This window comes from Peromyscus leucopus, chromosome 10 (assembly GCF_004664715.2).
Source record: "Peromyscus leucopus breed LL Stock chromosome 10, UCI_PerLeu_2.1, whole genome shotgun sequence".
Taxonomy (NCBI): Eukaryota; Metazoa; Chordata; class Mammalia; order Rodentia; family Cricetidae; genus Peromyscus; species Peromyscus leucopus.
Window position 1 is genome coordinate 36,381,530 of NC_051071.1, and position 24,185 is coordinate 36,405,714.

Below are 24,185 nucleotides of genomic sequence, written 5' to 3' on the forward strand. Positions count from 1 at the left end.
CATCTGTCTTGAAGACTGAAACTTCTTTCTGCCTCTCTCAGGGTGACATTATTGGTCTTGGAAGGCAAGCAACTTATACATCATTCATATAGATATTTCCCACTAGTCACTCGTCAGCATATTTAGATTTAGGAGAAGCGGAAGGGTAGGCAGTTATTCAATTGATGAAAGTATTTACATACAGCTGGTAAGGTTGGGTCTTTAGTATATCAATGTTAGCATTTGCTTACACACTCTAGTAGGTGTGCACACTCCCTGTGAGCTCAACAGTACTTTGGGTCTTGTTAGAGTTGTAATTAGATTCCTGTCAGAAGCATCTGAAACATCTAAAAATATCTTGCAATTAGATTCTTAATCTAAATATCTAAAACACCTAAAAAGTAAAAGCAGTGCAACATTTGAAATGATAATCACACAGAAAGTAATTCAGTTCAGTGATAGCTTAAGAGCTATGGATTGAGGGTTGAGCTTTGTTGTTTTTATTCTAATTTTACCAATGGGGAAAAGTTCTTATAGACACTGTCTCATGCCCCATCTCCAGTCAAATAAATAGGTAATAAAATTAAAATTTCTGTCTACTGTGCCTTGTTGGAAAATCTTGACCTTATGAAAATGTATGAATTCTTTTAACAGTTTACTGTATTAATAATCTACCTATCCTCTATTGAAGTTGTGTCTGGGTCAGGGAGTCCCATCCCATCATGTGTGTCTGATGCTGCAGGGGCTTGCGTTAAGGATTTAGGTTCTAGTAATCATCTAAGCACAAGGGAAAGTGTGTTAAAGTGTCATGTAACAAGCGATGTGACCACCTTTTGATTTTCGATGCTTGGATTCTCTTGAATGTCATTACATTATTTCTAGAAATGCAGGAGGAGGCATGACGCTACCAAAGCACAGCCTCGTTGCTGCATATTTTCTGTGTAACCTAAGCTCTGTTTTTCTTTGTTTTCTCCAAAGGCGTTTAAACAGAAATAACCTTCAGTTGTTTCCTGAGCTGCTCTTTCTCGGGACTGCGAAGCTCTACCGGCTGTAAGTAGACACAAGTGTTCACTGTTGCTTTGGGTTGACCTTGTGTTTTATTAATAGAATTGGGGGGTGTTTTCTTGCGCTTTCCTGGAATCTATGTGTTAACAGATTCCTAGATTGAAAGTTTGCCCTTACGCTTTCTGAAGGAAGTAGAAGATCTTCAGTGGTTCCAGTGGCTTTGTTTATGTAGCTTTTTGTGGTTTAATTGTTCATTATTGCCGTTGTATATTTTTCTTGGTTTTTGGTTATGTGGTGATAGACAGGTTTGCTTTAGTGCTCAATAGAAACCAAACACTTAAAGAGAACATTGCTACTGGTCTTCCACTTAAAGGAAGGTGACAGTGTTTCCTGTAAAGTTGGGGTTCTTTCTGTTAGCTTTTGTGGTACTCTTTTGGGACATGAGGAGTAGTGTTAATTAGTTCGTGCATAGTACCTACCCTAAGGCATTGAAAGATGTAAATTCTCTCATAAGTGTTTCTTTAGCCAGAATTACAAATTCAGAAATGTGAACTGCTGCAAGGCAAGGTTTTTGTATCAGAATATCTCATAGGCTGTTAGGGAAGTTGTTCCTTTAAAAAAGCACATTGTGAGTATTAGGTGGAATCCATTTTTCCTCCTAGGAATGCTTGTTCACTGACCTAATGCATAATAGTGAAAACACATTTATGAAGGCTTTGAAAATTAGATTTTTCAGCTGTGTGCCTGTTTTTGCACAGATGGCAGATATGCTACAAAGTGTTGGAAAAAATAAATAGCAATGATTATCAATGTTCGTTTATGTTGTGAATCGACGGCTGGGATATATAGAGTAAGTTGCCTGGAGTGGCCCCACCTGGATGTTGGGGAAGTCCCATATGGAAGTGTTTGTAGAAGAAGTGAACACATTGCCGTTTTCTGAATTTGATTTTGTAGCCAAAGCTTTGTAGCCTACAAGTTCAATATTTTTGTTATCAATTCCAGAAGTGTATGTGTCTTGGGGGAGGGGGGAACTTCATATCACCCCCACTGAAAACAGCATATCTGTGAGGTCAGTCTTCCTGATACTTCATTTCCCAATACAGAGACTTTTCCCAGCTGACCCTCCACATCTCTTTCCTGACATCACTTCCCTTAGGAGAACCCAACCCCCCAGCTGCATTTCTCCTGTTTGTGACCTCTGCTGTTTAATGGGTCCTATATAAGTGTATTTTTCAAAATCAAAGAAAGTTTTCCTAACAAATGATCTCTAAGGGCTATTTTTTCTAAGAGGTAGGAGGCAGCCTGTTATAAAATTATATATACATACATATATATCAATTGAAACATATTTAAATAGTTGCAGTTAGTGGAGTACGGGCCAGATTTGCTTTTAAATAGGATCACCCTTGTTTTAATTATCATGGGGCTGAAGAAATTTGTAAGGAATGATTTTGAAGCTAATGGCCAATGATCTTGCAGGACTGTGTCTTTGCTAGCAGTGTGCATAACAAAACAGCATACAGTGGCTTTGAAGTTTTGGTTTGTTTGTTTTTTTAATGTACTGCAGAAATGAACTTAAATGGAATGACTGGTGTCTGTTATCAGTTGTACTATGAAAAATGTAAGAAGTAACCAAGTAACCTCAACACTCTCTGAAAAACAGGAGTGTTTTTTATGTTTTCTCTAGAAGTACTTGAAGTGATTTCCCAAGGAGTTTTTTCAAGCCTTAATGCATTTTAGAAGTCCCCAGCAGCAAATTATACCATTTGACATTTAGACCTCTTTGACAATGTCACACAGTGGAACCAAGAGATCTCCCCTTAAATTTTAAGATTTTATACTTTTCTGAAGCTTCTATATAATGGGACATGTGAAAACTGTGAGAAGTGGACTGAAGAGGAATCAGGCCCTGTGACATTTTCTGATTAATTGAAGGCATGTTTAAAAAGGGGAAGGGGCAGCTAGAAAAACATATGGGATATTTATGTGTCTGTTTTGCACAAATACTTTTCCCCTGACAATATGGAAGCTAAAAATGTTAATCATTCATATTTATAGTTTAATACAAATGCAAATACTGTAGTATTGATAAACCTAGCCCTTCAAGGCATCATAGTTAGTACTGACAGAGTATCTCTGTGTGATGGCTGACATTTTCTTTAAATAGAACTACAGAGGTTTACTTTTGTCTCCTTCCACCCCTCCGTCTCTCCTTCCACCTCTCCTCTCTCTTCCTCCTTTTCTTCTTTCCTTTCTTCCTGACTTTCCTTTCTCTCTCCTGTGTCTAACATTCTGTAGCCCAGGTTAACCTAGAACATATTGTGTACATATACTAGCCCTGAATTGTGGCATTTCTCTTGCTTCAGTCTCCTAAATGTTGGAACCATAGTCATAGAAGTGTGATTATTGCTTGCACATGCATATCAGAAACATTTTTGATTTGAGCTGAGGATCCCGTGCCTCACAGGAATTAGATACATGTGGGTGAATTGTTAATTATGGTATTTCTATTGAGAGGAAAAGATATGAAATAAATGTGACTACTCTTTAAATGATACTACCAGTGAAATGAAAGAACCAACACTGAGAGTCTTTAGTAAGCAGAAAGGCAAAAGTTTGTAAGTCTGGGTACTACACTAGGGCTGATCCATCTATGGGGGCCAAGGATGTAGGTGCATTGCTTTTCCACCTCACATGATATAGGCGACTAGTTGCTCACCTGAAATGGATACTGTAGTAGACGGAAAAAAATGTGTTCATATCCACATTCATAGGTACCCGTGGAAATGCTTCTTCAAAATGTACCATTGTATGAGAAGGATGAGTGAGAAAGGGACATAGGAATTCTGACAAATAACAGGAGAGGAATATTAGCATCAAGAAGATAATTGACTAGTTGCTGCATATGTATATTAAAAAAAATATCCATTTGCACCTGGCTGAATGACAGAGTAGAGCCGTGCACATGTAAATCACAGGCAGGAAGTACTTGTAGAATTAATTTTTTCATAAATGATGCTAATTTATATATCCATTTCTTATTTTTACTCAATGTCTACTTTATTTAATATAGTTTTACTATATATTGCCAGTCAAGTAAGACAACCAGTTTAACGTATAGTTTATAAGCTGGCATTTGTTTTTAGCATTGTTTGCTTATATAAAAACTATCTTGATACATTGGACATTATACAAATTTCTGTGAATTTTTGTAATGAATGATCATCATCTGACTTTTGGCTGAAAATGAGATGCCAGTCACACATGCCTTTTGCAGACTCTAAAAATGTGATCTAAAAGAAAAAGGAGGGTACACGGTATACGAATTATGATTTGACACGGTTGATTGCTGCTAGCGGCCAAATATGCTTTCCCTTTCTGTCTGCTCCAATTTCTCTTTGGAAGGGCTGAGAGAGCACTGCATGCTCAGGTCAAGATGTTTGCTCAGAAATAGTAGTACACTCACAGCTGTGTTGGCTGGGGCAGGAGACTAGTTTCAATAGCATTACCATTTATCCCGTCCATTAACAGAACTCTGTAAAATAATCCCAACTCTGTGTAAACTGCAGGACAGTGTAATAAAAGGACAAGCACTTGTTGACAGATGGAAGGTGTAAGTAAAGGGAAAGCAAAGGAGGATAGGGTGAAGGTTGCAGGAGGCAGCGCAGTTTTCCTGCCTTCTACAGGGAGATTCCTTCCTCCCCTTGGCTCCTCTGACTTGGAGGGTTTTGCATTTTTATGATCCACCTAAGAGTGGAAGAAAATTCTTCCCAGGGCAATCTGGAGCTAGTTAACTGAAACAAACTGTGGTGAATTTTGAAGAGCTTGGCCACTATGGGCCGAACCCAATGAACAGTATATGCAAATCTTCCAGATAAGCCTGCCCTTCAAGGTAGCTTGCAAGTAAGTGTGTGATGCACCATTTCCCATCTGAGTTTGCAGCTGCTTATTCAGGCTCATTTGAGAGGAATTTTATTGATGGTGCCATGAATAAGCATCTGATTGGAAATGTTTGTTTTGTGGTTTTCAGTTTCGTCCTTTGAGTATTACTATATTTACCCAGACATCTAGCCTAAGTTTTTATATCCAAGGTACTTTCCAGAAACTCTTCTTTCTCTAGTATCTTCCCAACTCCAAAGAAAACAAACAACAATGAAATTTATCTACCTGTGTTTTCATGCACACTTTACTACACTATTTTTGAATAGAAGTTTTGTTTGTGGTTCCAAAGTGGGAATTATTCCTCAGGAATGTGAGCTCACCAAACTTCCTGAAATTTACAAATATTAAAGCCAAACACCTTCTTTATGGCTAGTGAATCTTTACTGGAGATGAATAGATTTTTCATTGCTTAAATTGATTGGTCATGTGGCAACCCTTATCTTAAAAAACCTAAAATTGTCAAAAACATTTACTGATAATTATAGTCAAGGGAAACTTTAGAAAGAAAACTTCAGGTTTTGTTGTTGTTTAATTAGGGCAACAAAATAATTTCTCTAATGTAACAAACACACAACTTAGCTGTCTTTATTCCCCCTTTTTCCCACTACATAGCAACAGTCTTCATTATTTTAGGTAGTTTCAAGAAAAAAATATGCTCTTGTAAATACATTTTTAAAAATTCAGAACACTGAAACTATGTTTATATTTGAGAATTATAACCTAAGTTTTGTTTTATAATTGTGCTTGTCAATACTCTCAGTGAATATATTATGAATATATTATGAACTGATTTAATATCCCCGGGGTCTAGTATAAGACTTGACCCTTGTAAGGTCTCAATGACTGATGTATTGCATTAAGTCTCTGTTGGGTTCCAAGTTTGCAACTTGAATGAGCAAGTGATAACTCTGGGAAGGCATTATGAATTATGAAAAACCAATTTTAATTTCAGAGATAACTTGACTAATTAAATGTTTGGTTCCCTTGGGTTTTCTGTCAGCAGACCCAGCATTATCAAAATGATACCTTTTTTTTTTTTTTTTTTAAATTTAAGCAAAATATACCTACGTTTGGGGCAATGTAATACTTATGTACAACTAACCTTGTTTTGGGATGTCAAGAGAGTCTCCTTAGGATTCTTGTAGTCAAGCATAAAGGCAGAATACGACAGCGGAGCCGTGTAAAAATTCCTCTTGAATTAATTTCTGCCAGCTCTGATTAAAGTGTGGGCCACTAGAGGTGTCAGGTGCCATAGTTTCCTGCTTCATTTTACTCTTGGCCTGTTTGCCCCTGCCACAATAAATCTGACTTTGGCTGTGCAGGAATTGCAGGTTACAGTTGCTACGGTTACCATTGTCCAGGCCGGGATCATTATTCTTGGCGGGAGCCGCAGTGATGGCTACCGCTGACTTCACTGCTGAGACAGCCTGAGAGTCTCAGGTGCTGAGGGTGGAAGTTCCGCAGGAAGAGCTCATCTGTCCTGCAGTCCAGTTGGGGAAACCTTGTGTGTGTGTGTGTTGTGGATTGAACCTTTGGTGAGGGATCCGACTGAATGCATGTGTTTGAAAACAAAGAGCCTGCAGGAGAGAAAGTATAGCAGTGTTAACTTCCAGTGATTAAAATGCCAGTCCTTTATTACTTATTAAGTAATATATTACTTGTTTTTACTTGGCCTGAGAGACTCTGGTTTGCCACTTAAAAATAGATATACACCAGAATTAAAGTTTAAAAGCTTACTATTATGCAGTCTCAAATATTTAAATAATAATTTATTTTTATTTACTTACTGACCGACTTATTCAGACACCATCTCAGTATGTAGCCAGAGCTGGCCTGGAATTCACTAGGCAGGCGGTACTGGCCAGGGACTACAGCCCTCTTCCCGCCTCAGCCTCTGGAATGCTTCCGTGACTGACAGGAGTATGCCGCAGTTTCACATATCAAAGGTTAATTTTTAAGTATGTGGAAAAAGAAAATGACATGAGGGTATCTGTACATACTTCAAAGTAACCCTTGCTACAGGCCAGCCAAACAATGCTGTACAAATTATTCAACAACTACTTCTGATTTTTTATACATATTTATACAAGGAGTTATTTGTCACAAATCAAATGAAATTAAAGATTGTAATTATGGTTGTCCTAGCTTGGTGTTCTAGCTTTCCTCCAAAGAGGTAGCTTTTTTAATGATGATAATCAAATTTCTGTGACATCTGCCACGTGGATCCTGGCTGTGAAATCTATCACAGAGTGCCCAGCATCAGAAAACCTAGAGAAAGGAAGTTGTTCAAAAATCTGCTCAAAAAAATATTTGCTTCATCCATACATATGCTTTTAATTGTCATATTATCTGCCCCCATAAGTACTCATGGTACTCTGCATTGGGTTTGGAGAATATTATAATATGAGGGGAAAATTTGATTTGATATGTAGCCTTTGTATGGGAAGTGTTGTTAAAGCTTCAGCTTTTACTAATATGTAAATTAAATCCTAGGGAGTTCTTTGAGAATTTTAAGGTTTCCTGAGGCATGCATTTAAATATCTTGTTTTCAGGCAAGAAAAATATCATATATTCATATCTAAATATTTATTTATTTTTATTTTTTGGTTTTTCGAGACAGGTTTTCTCTGTGTAGCTTTGCGACTTTCCTGGATCTCACTTTGTAGACCAGGCTGTCCTCGAACTCACAAAGATCCGCCTGCCTCTACCTCCCGAATGCTGGGATTAAAGGCGTATGCCACTACCGCCTAGCCTATATAATTTTTTAAACCTTGATTATAAATCATTAAGTTGTCAATCTTGTAATTTGGGAACTAGATTCTATACAAATTTATAAATTCTATATAAATTAAGCTACACTAAAATAGTTTTAATGTATGTACATGTTTACATTGTATTTTAGGTCATTGAAATTGACTTGATTTGCCTTATGAAGAAGGTGGTTTGAAATACTGTATAGGTCACATTGAGTATTTGGGGTTCCTTTATCCCTGGAAGCCACGTGCCTCTGGAGTCAAGTTTTCTTACCAGTGGAATTGGAAGGATCATATTTTCTACTTTCTGGGAGATATCACAAGTTTCGTTCAGATTCTATATTCAAAGGAGCGTTGTCAGCTTCCAAGTAGGGTGAAAATTCTCTTCCTATTGCTATTTGATGTATCATTGCAAACACAGAGAAGATCAGAATCACTCAGATAGCCCTGTGATTTTTCTTCCGTCAGCCAGGCTCATGGCGCTGTCGCTTCACTTTGCACTCCATCTTCAGTTCAGTAGCTTTTAAATAAATAGGCAAAGCCACCTAATCATTACAGCAACGTGCACTGACAGAAACCGTTCACCTCTACCATCTCATGTCTCTTGGCGGCAGAAGGTGTGTCCTAGCCAGGGTACTATTAATGAGGTCTCATCTCTCTCTCCCAGTTGATGATGAACACAGTTTTCAACTTCATATGTAAGATGGATCAGGGTAGGAACAAGTTAAATGTGTTAGTACACATTTAAATTGCTGTCTTAATAATGTGTCCTCCTGTATGAGAAAGCAAAGGGAAGAGATACTGAGTAAAGTACTTCAAGAATATCAGAAAAAATTCTGAGGATGTTCCAAAAATTCACATCAGTTCCCTGGTTTAGGGTCATTTTTAGTACTACTGAAAATATCTATCTTAATTAAGACAATATGGTATTTCACTCACGTGTCTATTCTCATTGAGGTATGATAGTGAAGTATGAGGCATTGTCCTCTGTATTTTAAAGTGCATGTGTGATTTTAAATGTATTTTCAAGATACTTTTTTGTCAAAATGTAGTGAAAATTGCAAACTATTTAGCACGTTGAATGTAATCACTGTTCTATAATGAAATGAGTTAGAGTCAAGAGATATTTTTATTTTCCTCTGCTTTTGTTCTAAAGCTAATACTTCTCAGTATCCACATGCTGTGGTCAGGGGGATACAATGTGTGGCACCTAGTCATCTGTGTCTCATAACCACACTAGTTTCTCATCCTTGACTTCTTCATGGGAGAGTTTGCTCTTGAAATATTTTGAGAAATTGTGATTTATGAAATCTTTGGACAGACATTAAAAAGATGAGTCCCAGAAAAGGAAACAATAAAAAAGAAAATGAAGGAAGAAAGGAAGAGAGGGAGGGGAGGAGGGAGGGAGGGAGAGAGGGAAGGAAGGAAAGAAAGGAAGGATAAAGAGAGAGAGAAAGAAAGAAAGAAGAGAAAGAGAGGGAGAAAGGGAGGAAGGAAGAGAGAGAAAGAAAGAGAAGAGAGAGACAGAGACAGAGAGAGGAGAGAGAGAGAGAGAGAGAGAGAGAGAGAGAGAGAGAGAGAGAGAGAGAGAGAGAGAGAGAGAGAGTTGCCTTCATCATCATCCACACCAGGGCATCATATTGTAGTGTAAAACGTTATTAGGAGAACATCCCTGCTTCTTGAAATGACCCCAAATGAATGTTTATGGCTGAGTATAGCAACTTTATTTAAGTATTTAAAATAATCTGAAAGAAAGGAGAAGTAAGTTAAGTCTGGAAAAAGAATGAAGGAAAGATAGCTTTGCCCCATCACTATAGGTTTCTTCTTCAAGTGAAAGATTAAAGCTTGATGTGAATGGCTGACTGCAGCAAGGAGAGAGGTTGATTGCTGCCCCTCCAACTGTTCCAATTGATTGAAAAAAAGCCTAATTTAAAGTTCTGTTTGTTCTATGTCTTAAACCACCAGAATTCTCGTTTAGGACCGGAGGAATGCTCCAGAGAAAAAGAATCTAAGGATAAAAAGTCATTGCAAGCCAACAATTGTTCCTAATCCTCACAAAATGCTGGAGAAATTAAATTTATTCTTTATCGCTCACAGTGTTACCTAGGTCACTAGGCGATGGGAAAATTGGACTGGGAGTCGAGTAGGCTCAAGCTTTGTTTTGTGTCTGGATGCTTAACCTTAGACACTACAAGGCATCTTAGAGTGTTGTGGGAACTAAGTTCAGAGCCTTTACACCAAGACTTTTATTACCCTGGATTTATAACAGGTTGTGCTGTCAGGAGATGAAAATGCTGTGTGTACATTGCAGTGTTAAATGATCATTTAATTAACACCTAAGGGGGGGAAAAACCTTGTGAAATTCTTAGCAGCTTTCACTGTTGGTTTCCTGGGAGGTTTTAATATCCCAGTTTCATTGAAATTTCTTTTTCTAAGTAGAGACACAATAGACATGATAAACTTTTTAAGGAAGACAAACAGTTTAACCTTGACCTCTTTTTTTTCTGTAATAATAATTGAAACTCAGTTTTCAATGTGGAATGCTTATTTAAAAGGTTTCTAGACTAATAATTTAAAATACATCTTAATTAAACATTTTGGGTAAAGTTTATAATTGTGTAAATATATCAACATTATTTAAATTTCAACCTAAACTTCTAGTTATATAATAATACAAATTACCAACATTTATAAATATATAAATTATTTAAATTACCTTCTAAAATTTTGACTGCAAAGCAATTACAATTATCAATCAATCTTAATCAGTTTAATAAATTTAGAGTGTTACTTTAAACATTTTTTTTCTTTTAAGTTACTGTATTTGTATTGTTTTATAAGTCTGGATCAAATGGGTACTTGGAAATTAGACAATTCAATGAGAAAAAGTACATTATTACATTATTTTATTGCAGTTACTTTGGAGACAGCTCTCATTTTGATTAAAGTTATATATAGACAATAGAGCAGATTAATGCTATTAACCTGAAAGTTCCAAATTACTTCACTAAAATATCGAGCAAGGAGAGCTCTCAAACATCTTAATTCTCTCTTGCTCTTTTATGAGACAAGTGACTAAAAATGAGTGGCCTTCTGCAATATGGTTAATATGGAAAGTACAAAATGTACTGTCAAAGAGCTGCTGCTTGCTTACAGACACTTTAAAGACACGTTTAAAAAATGTGTATGAGCTGCTCTGGCTTTATCTAGGCATAAATTTCCCATCTGAACATGCAAAACTTTGAAGGTGTTTACCAGATACTGGTATAGCAAAATGTCTCTTACATTTTCTAGGAAATACCATCCTATCATAATGTGGTTTTTCTTTCTTTCCATGTTAAAATTTTGTTTTATTTGTTAATGTTCCCTGTCTGGTTATGTGGACGTACCCACACTCACTTCTATGGCCTGCATGAGAAGGTTATAGGATAACATGTGGGGTTGGCTGTTTCTTCGACTTTTTGATGCAGCAGCTCTCTTGGTTGCTGCTGTTCCGAGCACTCCAGGCTTGCTGAACCTAGTCTTTCCTTCCCATCCAATTTCCCTGCCTGAGCCTGTTGAGATTACAGATGTGAGCTACTGCATCAGGCTTCCTTTGCATTCTGAGGACTGAACTCAGGGTGTTGAAGGCACTCTTACTTTATGAACCATCTTACTAGCTCTAATGGGGTTTTTCTAAGCACACATTTTTTTTTCTCTTGCTGCAGCAATGAAAGCTTGTCCCTGTCTGTACATTTGTTTAAAATCCCAGCCTGGCTTGGAACTTAGATGGTAGCAGAGGGGAGGATGCTCTTGCACTGATATGCAGCTTCCGAGGCTAGAATGCTGGGATTACATCTGGTTTATGTAGTGCTGGGGAAGTAACCCAGAGTCTCAGGCATTCAGAGTAAGCACTCTAGCATCTGGGCCTTATTCCCAGTTACTTATCCAACTTTTATTTTAAATCAAATATGTAAAAGTAAGACTACTTTGTGCATTATTTGCTGTATAACACCTTGAGAATTGAATGCTCTTAAAATTTCTTAGTAACCCTACTTTGAATAGAGATATGTTCTCATTTAAAAAAAAAAAAACACTGCTGGGTGTATTTTGACTTGAGGTTATGTTTTCCTTATTTCTATCCAGATCAGTGTCTCTGCATTTCTTCAATGCACATCAATCTTTTTTTAATTCCCCCAGTATAATTTATTTTCTCAGAGTTTACTCATAGAACCTCATAACTAGGATACTGTTTAAATTCTCCTTTCCTTTGGTTGGGGTAGTCAGAATATCAAAAGCATGGAAGTGTAAGAGAGACAAAATCCCGATTATTAATATAGTGGGTATCTAGTGTATACCAAGTGATGGAGTTTTTTTTTCTGTCACCTGTAGTTCTAAGAGGGCCAAGTGGTAGTGGTGGGTATGGAGATTAATGGGGCACAGATTAAGAGGTAGATATACAGAGAGTGAGAGAAAGATTTTGTGAATTTTCAGATTTTTTTGATCTAAAAAGATAGATTCCCATTTTCCTTTCAGGTCATCAGTTTGTACCTTAAACAATAGAAATAATTATTGTATATATAGTCATAGTGTAACAAATGAACTAGACACTTCCTCAATGTGTTGCAGTCAGGACATAGGCCATTCAGCCATGCTCTATATTGTTGCTGGCAGTGATTATTTTCATTAGAATTAACTTCCATATTGTATCAACTCATTTTTCAGGTTTTGAAGACTCATGGCTTTTGAGTTTCCCATTATGTGTTATCATCATCATGGCTGCAAGCTGCATGTCAGGGCAAGCAGATATGCTGTTGTTGCTTAGAAATTCCCAACACATTTTTTTTTGGCTCTTATCTTGCCTTCTACATTTATCCTCCTCCACTGAATTTTACCTCCATCAAGACTTTTCAAACTGCTGAGCCGCCATCCCCCACCACACTTTCATTATAACCTAACAGTTATGAGTGCAAACTCTTTACTCATTACTGGTTTTGGATGACTTAATGTATAACTTTGGAAATGTTATTCAGTTACTTGCCCCAAGCTTCAAGTTCATGTATAAAGCAAGGATATTTTTAGAATGAACCTTATTGCGTTGTGTGAAGTAAATTTTTCACTAAGGACACACTGCAATGTATGTACTGTGAAATGTATGGTGCTTGGAACAAACGCTATGTAACTATCCTGAGTTGCTTTCTGTTCCATATAATATTCTTAAAAAAAAATCTACTTATATCCTCCGTGTGAGCTTTGCAAAAAGTATTGTCCTTTTTTTGTTGTTGTTTCATATATCACATAGACTCTAAAACAGGTAGACTGATAAATACTTTCCAACAGATATTGGATTGAAAGAAAGACTATAAGAGAACATCGAATTTGGAAAGAAATAGACTGTGTGACAAGAATATTTCAAGAGAAATCAAATTGTTTCTACTAGCTTCATTTCCAGAACTCTTTCTCACTAGCTGTGGATGCTGAACAGAGTCACCTGACACTTTTGAAGGTCTCTTCCTTTGCTTGTAAGGTCTAGTAGGCCCAATACAAAATCGTAAATTTACTTAAAACCTTGAGATATTTTCCAGGAATATATATGAATTTGTAACTGGATTGCATGGTTCTGGAAAGAAATTTGTAGCTAGCTGCATGGTGTCGTGATGTCAGAAAGTTAGGCACATTTGAACAAAGGCTCCAAGTCTCTAGTAGATGTTCAAAAATAATTGAGGGAAGGGAGGAGATTGCAATGTATCTAATACTTTTGATGGCACTTTCTCATAAATTTGTAAGGAACTCTTTACAGAACTTGAAAGAATTACACTGGTTCAATTATTCATTATAATAAGCCAGGGATTAGATTATTATGCCTGTAAACTAGGATTACAAGTGGTTTTGGGACAAAGCTCTCTCCTATTCGAATTTTTAAAAATAAGACAGATTTCTTCTGTTACGGAAGTACAGCCTGTTTACATTTTGCACAGTTTTTCTATTGAATGGGAATCATCTAAAACCTTAGATTAATAAAGAGAGGTACATAAAGGAGACTTGTTGGTTATATGCTATTGCCTGCCTATCTTGATACTTGATAATCATTCAATATGAGCTGAGTGGTTAGAATGACACAGTATCAATTACTGTCTTCCTCTCAAACACTACTAACAGTAGCGTAAAGAGTCAGATTAAAGTTCAGACAAGGCAAACAAATAGAAAGTAGTAGATACACTTGATGTGGTGATATATTGTTTACCCTAATAAACTTGCCTCAGGATCAGAGGACAGAGCCAGCCACTAGATTAAACATAGAAGTCAGGCAGTGGTGGCACACACCTTTAATCTCAGCACTTGAAATCTCATGCCTTTGTCTGGGAAGTACACACACCTTTAATTCCAGGAAGTAGTATGGCAGGACAGAGAAAGGTATATATAAGGCATAAGGAAACAGGAACTCACACTCTTTAGGCTGAGGGTTTCATAGAGGTAAGAACTAGTGGCTGGCTGTTCTGCTTCTCTGATCTTCCAGCTTTCACCCTGATATCTGGCTCTGGGTTTTGCTTTTTTTTTGTTGTTGTTGTTTTGTTTTTTATTAAAAGGCCATCTAAGATTTGAACAACACATGATGAAGGTTTACTTGCTCATATTTGTGTTATGATCTTTAAAGTATCAAGGCTTGAGAGCAGTGGACACAATTCTCTGTTATTCTCTATTGGGAATGCATTGTGCACTTGGAAAATTAATTCTCCGGACCTGTTGAGGAGCACAGAATATATGGAACTGGAATACCTGAATGCAATTGACACCTGGAGTGTGCTCTTAGGAGAGCAGCTCCTTCTCTGAGATGCTGTGGTTGTCATTCCTGCCTTTTCCTGGAATGAATTACACACCTAATTGATAGTTTACAACAAAGTTGTGAATCAGTTGCCCCAGGTTATCACCCTGCAATCTTTAATTTCACAGTCCTATGTGGCGGGCAGCAGGGGGTTGGTGGGGATGAGAAAGCTACACAGCTACATTTGGTAAATTGAAATACCTTTTCGTCTTACCATCAAGCACATAATCCCTTGTAATTTAGTTGATGTTAGGAATTACCTCAGCAAAAATGTGTTTGGAATAGTGAAGCTGAATGAACAAGGATAACATGTGTAGCTTCAGTAATTACGCTAAAAACATCACAACGTCTGTAGATCAAACAAGAAGTCCCATCTAATGGGGTTTAGAAAAGAATGTTTCCTTCATTCTTCTCAGTGACACAGCTGGCTTTCATACTGTTAGCACTGTTACTATTTTTGTTGTCATGAGCTAGCAGATAACATCATTGCTATCTGAGGGAAAGGATACTTCATCAAATGCAGAAGAAGCAACCCCACTAAATCTTACAATATGAAACCCCATTAAATCTTACAAATGAAAGTTAACTATAAATCTGGTAGAGTTTTTTCACACGGACAAATGTTTTCAACTTTTTCTATTTAAAAGTCCCAGCCTAATTTTTTAAAAAAGAATGAATCACTATAGCAATAGGGTCCATAAAGAGCTTTCTCTTTTAAAGAAACTAGGTTGAAGAACAGTATTCAAATATAAGTTGATATATTATGTGGTCCAGTGGATGGAAATTGATAAAAGATATATCTTTAGTGCATTTGCTTATCTATCTTCAATATCTATGAAAATAAATAAATCCTTTAAGAAAATTGTTTCACAAAGTTATTTGACTGGATGGCCTTTCTCCTTCTTCACTTGCCCTATTTATTTCAGTTTAACCCAAAATGCATTCTTCCAATTAACTACTCTTCAGTAATTCTGATAACATTTTTTCAATAAAAATTATTTTGGACATGATAGTTGAGGCATATAACTAATTACATTTCTGGTACCAACATGGTGTGCAGCATGCCATTTGTACAGTCTTCATCTATCTTAACCACTTGCAAATGTGAACTTTGCATTCTGAAATTGTGATGAAAGATAGAGAAACTTAGAGTTTTATGTAACAATTTCATTAACTTAGGAACAATATTTGTATTAGGGGTGTGTGTGTGTGTGTGTGTGTGTGTGTGTGTGTATGTGTGTGTGTGTGCCCGTGCGTACATATGGGTGGTTGTGTAAGACCAGTCAACTATATTTTTCATGACCTTATCATTGCTTAGCTTGACTTCTTTCCCTTGTCCTTATCACTAGGCATCCTGGAGCGTGGTGTGGGAGCACCTGCTGTGCACAGCACTCTTCCTCAATCAAACTGCAAAATAGAGTGTACATTCTTAGAGCTCAGCGCATCACTTAAGAAGTCTCACCCTCTCCACATAGAACATGTTGCCCAACAATGGTGTTTTATGTGCAGTTTGTTTCTGATTGAAATCACCACAAAGCTAATATTTTCAGTACTGTGCCCAAGACAATTTTCTAGCACTAGCTGACAAAATAACTAAAAAATGAGGGATTTAACACAGGAATAAAAATAAATAGAAATAATATTATTGTAAATCTCCAAAGGTAATTTTTAAAACACATTTCAAATTGCATTCAATATTTAAAACATATTTTTGGATGCTGTTAAATGCCAAAATGATCCATTTTGCAATGGTTAAGGTTTTCTGCATAGTAAAGCATTAGACACATACTGCACCAACTTCTTAGAGTCATGCTGTATCTGAATAATTGGGAGGACTTACAGACATGTCTGCCGCAGAGTTCAGTTAGTGGTAACTATGATCCATAGATCAAATGGCTTTGGCTTAGGAAAAATACCCAGAGATTGTTGTTTTGTTTTTGCTTTTGGCTAAGTTCTCCTCTTCCCCCCATGTCTTCCTTGGTGTTAGAATGAAAAGCCTAGTAATGTAGAGACAAACCAAGAGTACTTGCCCTGGCCTTCCTACTAGGTATTGTCTGTATATTGTCTGTAGGGAATTCTTTCAATTCTCCTGGAGATTTTGTGTTTTCACACCTACTCCTTGGGTGTGGAAATCCTACCTGGCTTTGTTACTCACCAGGCATTATTTCATTTCCCTTTATCATGACTACTGCTGCTCAGCAGGTGCCACTACCCATTGGGGTCCCTTCCTTTTGGTTGCCATGGACTTCCAAGCAATAGACATCGTATGTTTCTACTTACTTGTTAACATGGTCAAGCCACAAAGAGTATAGCCTGAGGAATTAAAATTGGGCTTCTTTGACTAAGTCTAGCATATTGTAGAGTCATGTATTAGAGCTGTTAATTAACTAACTAAATGCTTTCCATAGGTTGAACAGTCTTTGAAGACTTGGGTGTATTCTTCCCTTGTACCAGCATAGGGCAGTATTCACAAGGAGTGGGCACTTAGTTATTCATAAATGGAGAGAAAAGGGGGGAGAGAGAACACAATAGGTTCATAGAATCATTCATGAATACACTGTAGAAAGCACTCTACATTTATTTTTAAGTATTGGCCTTTGATTTTTATTGTTTTTCTTATTTTTGAAATTATAATCTAATTAGGTCATTTTTCCATTCCTTTTTTGCTTCCCCATTCTCCTTTGTACCCCTTCTTGCTCTTTCAAATACATGACCTCTTTTAAATTAATTGTTATTAAGTGCACATATGTATGTGTTTAGATACATATATTCCTAAATACAATCTGCTTACTCTGTATAGTGTTCCAGGTATGACCATTTGATGGTGGAAAACCAATCAGTCTGCTCTTCTCTGAAGAAGACACTTTCTCTCACTCTCAGCACTCCCTAGTTATCTGTAGTTCTCAATGTATGGTTGAAGCCTCTTGGGTTTCCCCTGTTCACTTTAGCATGTCTATTCTTGTTGTTCATGTTTGGCTCATCTTTATGCAGTCATGTTGGTGAGACTTTATGGGTATAACTTATGGCATTACTAGGAGACACAAAGTGTTTAAATTGAAAGAGAATAGCAATTAGAAAATTGTTCAGTGGACATACTCAATACCGGGCAACTTTCTGTACTAATTTATTCATTAGTATACAGAGTATCTTAATGATGAAAGCCTGGAAAAAACAAAACAAACCAAAAAAAAAAAAAAAGTGTTCTCAATACCATTTGGATCATCCAGCCATCAGTTGCTTCCTATAATTTTAATGTGTATATTTGTATGGTGGCTTGATTTAGTTAACTTGCAAATAAGACTTTTTTCCCCCTACAAGATGGAAGTTCCTGCTATGGTAGGAGGAACTGAGGCAGATGCTTTCATGTCATTGTTTTGTGTCCTTGGGCTGCTGAGGCACAGCTTGCATCATCCAGTGTGCTTCCCTGTTCTTTGCCACTCTACCCCATGTGTTTGTGACATTTTTATTAGTCTTTTGTGCTTGGTCACTGTATTAAATCCAGCAATTTATTCCTCTCCTCTTAAATTGTATTCTCTGCTCAGGGGGTGGGGTAAAACTCACAGTGCTTACACAGAAAAAGTCATTATCTCTCTTAGCAAACCCAGCCACAAAGAAACAGTGAATCATGACAGCTCTAGTAGGGAACACAGGCCACATCATGAAGGGCAAGAAAGTGAGAGCAAGGAACGATGAAGTCTGCTGTCCTAGGAAAATGTTCATCAGCTGTGGCAAAGATTAGTAGCCCTGCCCTGATTCACACCTTGTTTGACAGACAGTTTAACACGCAGTTGAGTAGGCAGATGAAGTTTATACCAGATAATGCTCTCTGTTCATCACCATAATTTACTTGGCACCAGTCAAATCCAATCAGGATAGTTATTTTACTTTCTGCAATTCAAAACACCTTTTATCACACACACACACACACACATACACACACACACACACACACACACACACACACACACGAGCATGCATGCAAAACACACAGGAAAGAGAGATACACTGACTCGATATTTTTTGCATATTGAGACTGAGGTCATGTTTTATTTATTATGCTATCATCTTTTGTTTTGCTTGGTCCCTTTGTTGGAACATTTTGTTGAGTAAATGACTTTAGGACAGTATATAACAAATCTAAATGTGTTTTTCCTCTGCAAGGCCCATGTGTAGGGTTTAATCTAAGGCTACATATTTTCAGGGCTGGCAACAACTTCCTCCTGTGCTTCTAATAGTTAGTAGAACAGTTGTATCTTCACAGTAAGCTTGGCCCTCATCTCTCTCTCCTTCCTGGCATTCAAAATACTGGTGGCAGATTCTGTTATTCATTTTTGTGATTCTCACAGCAGTTGTCATAGGAGCAATCACGTAGAAGAAGCTAGATAAATTTTGTAAAAATATATATATATATATATATATATATATATATATATATATATATATTAATTTGTGTGTGTATGTGTGTGTGTGTGTGTGTGTGTGTGTGTGTGTGTGTGTACATATACACTTGTTTGAGTACACTGTGCATGCAGTGTCTACAAAGCCCAGTAGATGACCAGGATTACTTGTAAATTGAGTTACAGGTGGTAGGTAGTAAGACCCCCAGAGTGGGTGCAGGAAACCAGACTTGGTCCTCTGAAAAATCGGCAAGTGATATTAATGTTTGAACCATTTCTTCATCGTCCAATAAATAGAATTAACAAAAGCCTTTCTTTCTTCTTGTAAATTTTGTTTTGAGAAACATTTATGTGTATATTTTTAAAAAGGTTTTCCAGATGCAGAGATTCACAGCTCTGGGAGTCCTGTTGAAGAGAGAGAGGAGGGATTGTGTAAGCCAGGGATGCCAAGGTCATGAAGGAAGAACTCAGAGAGACAGCTGACCTGAGCTCCTGAGAGCTCATGGACTCTGCCCCAACAGCCATGGAGCCTGTATGGGACCAGTCTAGGCTCTTTGCATGTATGTGACTGTTGTATAGTTTGGTCTGTTAGTGGGGCTCCTGAAAGTGGCATAAGGACCTGTGCCTGGCACTTGAGCTCAGAACCTATTTCTCATGCTGGATTTCCTCATCCAGCATTGATGCCTGGGGAGGAGCTTGGTCCTGCCTCAACTTGATGTGTGTGTGTGTGTCTGTGTGCGCGCACGCACACGCATTTTGTTGAAGCCAACAGAGAGGTCTGCCCCTTTTCTGAAGGGAGACAGAGGAGGAGTCGTTGGGGAAGGGGTTAGAGGGGAGCTCAGGGGAGGAAATGGGAGGAGAGGAAGGAGGGGAAACTATGATCGAGATGTAAAATAAATGAAAAAAAAGTAATTAATAAAATAAAAAGGCTCTTCATTCTTTGCCTCCATCCCAAATTTCTACCAAAACTGGAAAAAAATTCAAATAAAATACAACTTTAATAGCATTGCATATGATTTTTAAACAGTTCAATACTTAAAAATAACAGCATGTTTATTGTCTACAAACTGGTAAGTCAACTGATTTCCTGGTAAACTGCCATTGCTGTTATTATATTCATTACTTTATCATGAGAACATATTATAGTAATTTGTTTTGAACTCTTTTAAAAAGAATAGTTTGTAAGCCAGGTGGTGGTCAGGTGGTGGTGATGCACACCTTTAATCCCAGCACTTGGGAGATAAAGGCAGGCAGATCTCTGTGAGTTCAAAACCAGACTGGTCTATAAAGAGAGTTCCAAGATATCCAGGGCTGAAACTCTATCTCAATAAATAAATAAATAAATAAATAAATAAATAAATAAGAAAGAAAGAAAGAAAACCAGCTTGTATGTTAACATGCTATAGACGAGAGAGAACTCAGCTTTTGTGTGATGGCAGGAGGAGCTCAAATGTTGGTTTAGTGGGAGAATCACTCTCTAGGCCCTATCTCCCCTGCCTGTTAAATGTCCACAATGTGTGTGCACTTATCTTACTAGTTTGTGGTGAAACCCAAGTGATGCGATTGTGTCCGTAAAGTACTCAAGCTCAGTAATTTTGAAGGTACTTTCACTATGGCGGTATTAGAAACACTGACAGTCTTTTGAGTTCATGTTCATTTACTCTCTGAAATGCCCAAGTCTTAACTGTAGGGAAACCTCGTGTTAACTTCTTCTCTGTGTCCAGCCTCTCTTCCTTCTGTTTCCCAGGAATCCCCAGTTGGATTCAGTGCCCCATCTCTTCACAGGTCATAGCGGCAGGCTGCCTAGTGTCTGTCAGTCAGCACATTGCATTTCTTTGGTAATTCTATACCAGAAATTTTCTAGTTCATGTTGTTTTCATACTACAGAAGAAAGAGACCTAGATATCCTCTGCAGGGATATTATCTCTTTCTCTCTTTATTCATTCTCTCTCTCTCTCTCTCTCTCTCTCTCTCTCTCTCTCTCTCTCTCTCTGTGTGTGTGTGTGTGTGTGTGTGTGTGTGTGTGTGTGTGTGTTTCTAAGGCAGGAAGCATGGCAACCTGCTCACACTGGCGACCATGTGAGTGAAGCTGTTGGACAACCTGACCTTGTAGAAATGTAGAAATGAAGAGATAAAAGCTCCAGTCAGTGCCTTGATCTCCACCCCTGAGATGCTTGCCCTGTGAGATAGTAATTCCCCTTATGGAGTTAGGTTTGGAGACTTTTCAGTTATTTGCAAACTAAAGTTTAAAGCACTAACCCTACAGCAAGAACCAGAGCCAGCTTTCTTAATATTTTTTTAATCTGTGAGCATAAAATATGATTTTCTAAGATTACAATTTCTTTCCCTCCTTTTCTCATATAGTGGGTAGACCACTATCATTTTACTTATTAAAAATATCTGTGAGACTCAGTACCTGTCTACATGATAACCTTTTCATTTTTTCTTATTCAGAGATTCATTTATTTTATGGTTGCCACATGTGCATATCCACTTTTCATTTCATATTTTTTGCTTTATGACAACCTACCCAAGAGAAACCACACATAATCATTATTATTTTTTGAATGGCATTTTATATTTGATCAAGGACTTGTTTAGTCTATGTAGAATCTTTGTCATTGATAATATTTGAAGAAGTGTGTACAGATTTGTTTTGTCTGCTTCCTTATTTAAAATGTGAACTTCATGAAGACTCTGCTCCAGACTCAGTGAAGCTGTGTCTCAGAAATGGCAGGTGGGGATGGCTCGATGCTCTACCAGGGTTTGATGAAGAAAGAGAGAGAAAGAGAAGGAGAGAGGAAAGATTAAATGTGACCTACAGGGCTCCAGGAATTATCAGTTTTTTAGATATACTCTGCTCCAGACTCAGTGAAGCTGTGTCTCAGAAATGGCAGGTGGGTTGGCTCGATGCTCTACCAGGGTTTGATGAAGAAAGAGAGAGAAAGAGAAGGAGAGAGGAAAGATTAAATGTGACCTACAGGGCTCCAGGAATTATCAGTTTTTTAGATATGAAACCATTCTTAATGGGTCTCTGAGGCCTGTACACCTGCCATACTCTGGACAGCTTCCACTCGCTTCTTGTCCTTCCCTGGGCTCCAGCTCTGCAAGATTCTGTAGCTCATGAGGTTTATCTCCCTCCTCGCCTGCACTGGCTTTGGCATATGCCCAGTCTTTGTCTGTCTGTCTGTCTGTCTGTCTGTCTGTCTCTCTTCCTCAGTTCTCTGCATACATCTCTGTTTATGTGATTATGTATGAATGTTCTGTCTTTACTACAGCTTGAAAACAGGCAAGTGTTTACTCAATCCTCTAATGGTTTGCCAGTGTCTGGCATATGTTAGTTGTTCATAATTATGTATTGAATGAATGCCAGCAAACATTGTCTTGTCAGCCTACTTCCATATTTCTTCTTAGCAAATTGCACTTATTGTTTGCCGAAGGTTTGTTTTCATATTATCTATTCATGTGTCTCTAATAATAAGCTACATAAAAGAAAGTTGTGCTCATCAGAGATAGATGTTGTATCCTTGACTCATTCTTATCCTGTTTCATTGTCTTATTTATGACTCAGTTTATGCTATAGTTTGAACATGATCCTCTAATGTTCATGCATTGGAAGCATGACCCCCAAGTTTATATAGTAATAATATTTAAAGATAGGGCCTTAGGGAGGTTGTTAAGATTATGTAATGCTATTTGTGTGTTCCTATGGGGATGTGAATAAATGCCTGTTCATCCAGATAGAAAGGACCATAGCAGGCCAAGCAAAAATCCTTGCATGTCCAACTTGGTGAGTGTCTTAGGGTTTCTGTTGCTATGATAAAACAGCATTACCAAAAGCAACGTGAGAAGGAAAGGGTTTATTCCACCTTAGGGCTTGTAGCCCATCTTCCAAGGAAGTTAGAGCAGGAATCTAGAGGCAGGAGCTGATGTAGAAATCATGGAGGTGTGCTGCTTCCTGGGCTCCTCCTCATCACTTCCTCAGCCTGTTTTCTTATAGCACCCAGAACCACCAGGATGGTTGGTACCATCCACAGTGAGCTGGGCTCTTCTATATCAATGATCAATCAAGAAAATGTACCATAGGCTAGTCTATTGGGGTGTTTTCTCAATTGATGTTCCTTCTTCCAAAACGATGCAAGATGGCCTCAAGTTAACATAAAATCAGCTAGCACAGTGAGTCAAGGAGTTCGCTGGAGATTCTTATAGTGACTCCAAGGCATTTACATACCCCAGTCTATTATTTACCACTTTTATAATCTTGGTAATCAGTTTTATAAAGATCTCATGGATGTTCATGAACCATGGGATTCCCATGAATCCCATAAGCCTTTGTCTTGTGAGCATCCCTACTCTTTCTACAGGTGTATATTGATAGACTCCCACCTCATAAGGTGAGAATCTCTGATTGAAATGATCTTATGATTCAAGATGCCAGTGGTCATGTACAATACACACAACTCTCTACTCCATGATAGTATAAGTGTCTTTTTAACAAAAGGAAAAGTTCCTATCATGGGTGCTCATGCTGTCTTACCACGAGATGCTGTGCACTGAGCTATAGTGCAGAAAAAAAAAAAAAAAAAAAAAAAAAAAAAAAAAAAAAAAAAAAAACCATCACCCAATCCTGAATATGTTTTGGTAATAAGTCAAAGTATTCCTCAGCCTTGGGAACCAGTTTTCTAAATAAAAAGGTTTTCTTTATATATTACCTAGTCCCAGGTGTTTTCGTAGTACTAGAAAACAGCTTAAGGGAACATAGAATTTACTTCGCCCAGCTTCTCTTCATTCAAGTCTGGATTGTGTGGTGATCTGTAGGGCTCTGAATCCTGTTAGCACTCTCACACTGTCATTACTCATCTCTTTTTTGCATCTGTCTCTCCAAAGTAGATTCAGAATCTAGTCTGAGATGTTTGTCTATTGCTGAGCGCAGAGCCTGGCATAGTCGGCGCCAGAGATACTTTTGAAGTGGGTGAGTTAATGAATGCATGCCTTACACTTGTGTGATATTCCCCAGATGTCTAATGTATTTCTGGAAAAGCATTCAGTAAATATTTATAATTTAATTCTGTGTCTTCAGTGTAGTATATGCATCCCTCATGGCTGCTCAGGAAAGTCTACTTTTCAATGATCTTATATTTGAGGAAATTGAAAAAGAAATGTATATAAGCATTTGGGAAGGAAGAGAATAGGACTCAGAAAGTCTGCCTCCTGCTCTTTGTATCTTATTGGCCCCCCAGGAGGCTGCCTTTCATTCTGTTTCCATTGAGATTCTATGAGGAACAGAGGGAGAAAGAAAATATTAAA

At 37.6% G+C, this 24,185-nt stretch overlaps 1 protein-coding gene across 7 annotated transcripts in view; it reads left to right on the plus strand.

Annotated features, from left to right (window-relative positions):
• Slit2 (slit guidance ligand 2) overlaps positions 1-24,185 on the plus strand; it is a 336,048-nt gene that overhangs the window by 14,555 nt on the left and 297,308 nt on the right. For all 7 annotated transcript variants that reach the window (XM_028865886.2, XM_028865890.2, XM_028865888.2 and 4 more), the window contains exon 4: positions 958-1,029. In XM_028865886.2, coding sequence (XP_028721719.1) covers positions 958-1,029 — 72 coding nt within the window. The remainder of the gene's footprint in view (positions 1-957; positions 1,030-24,185) is intronic.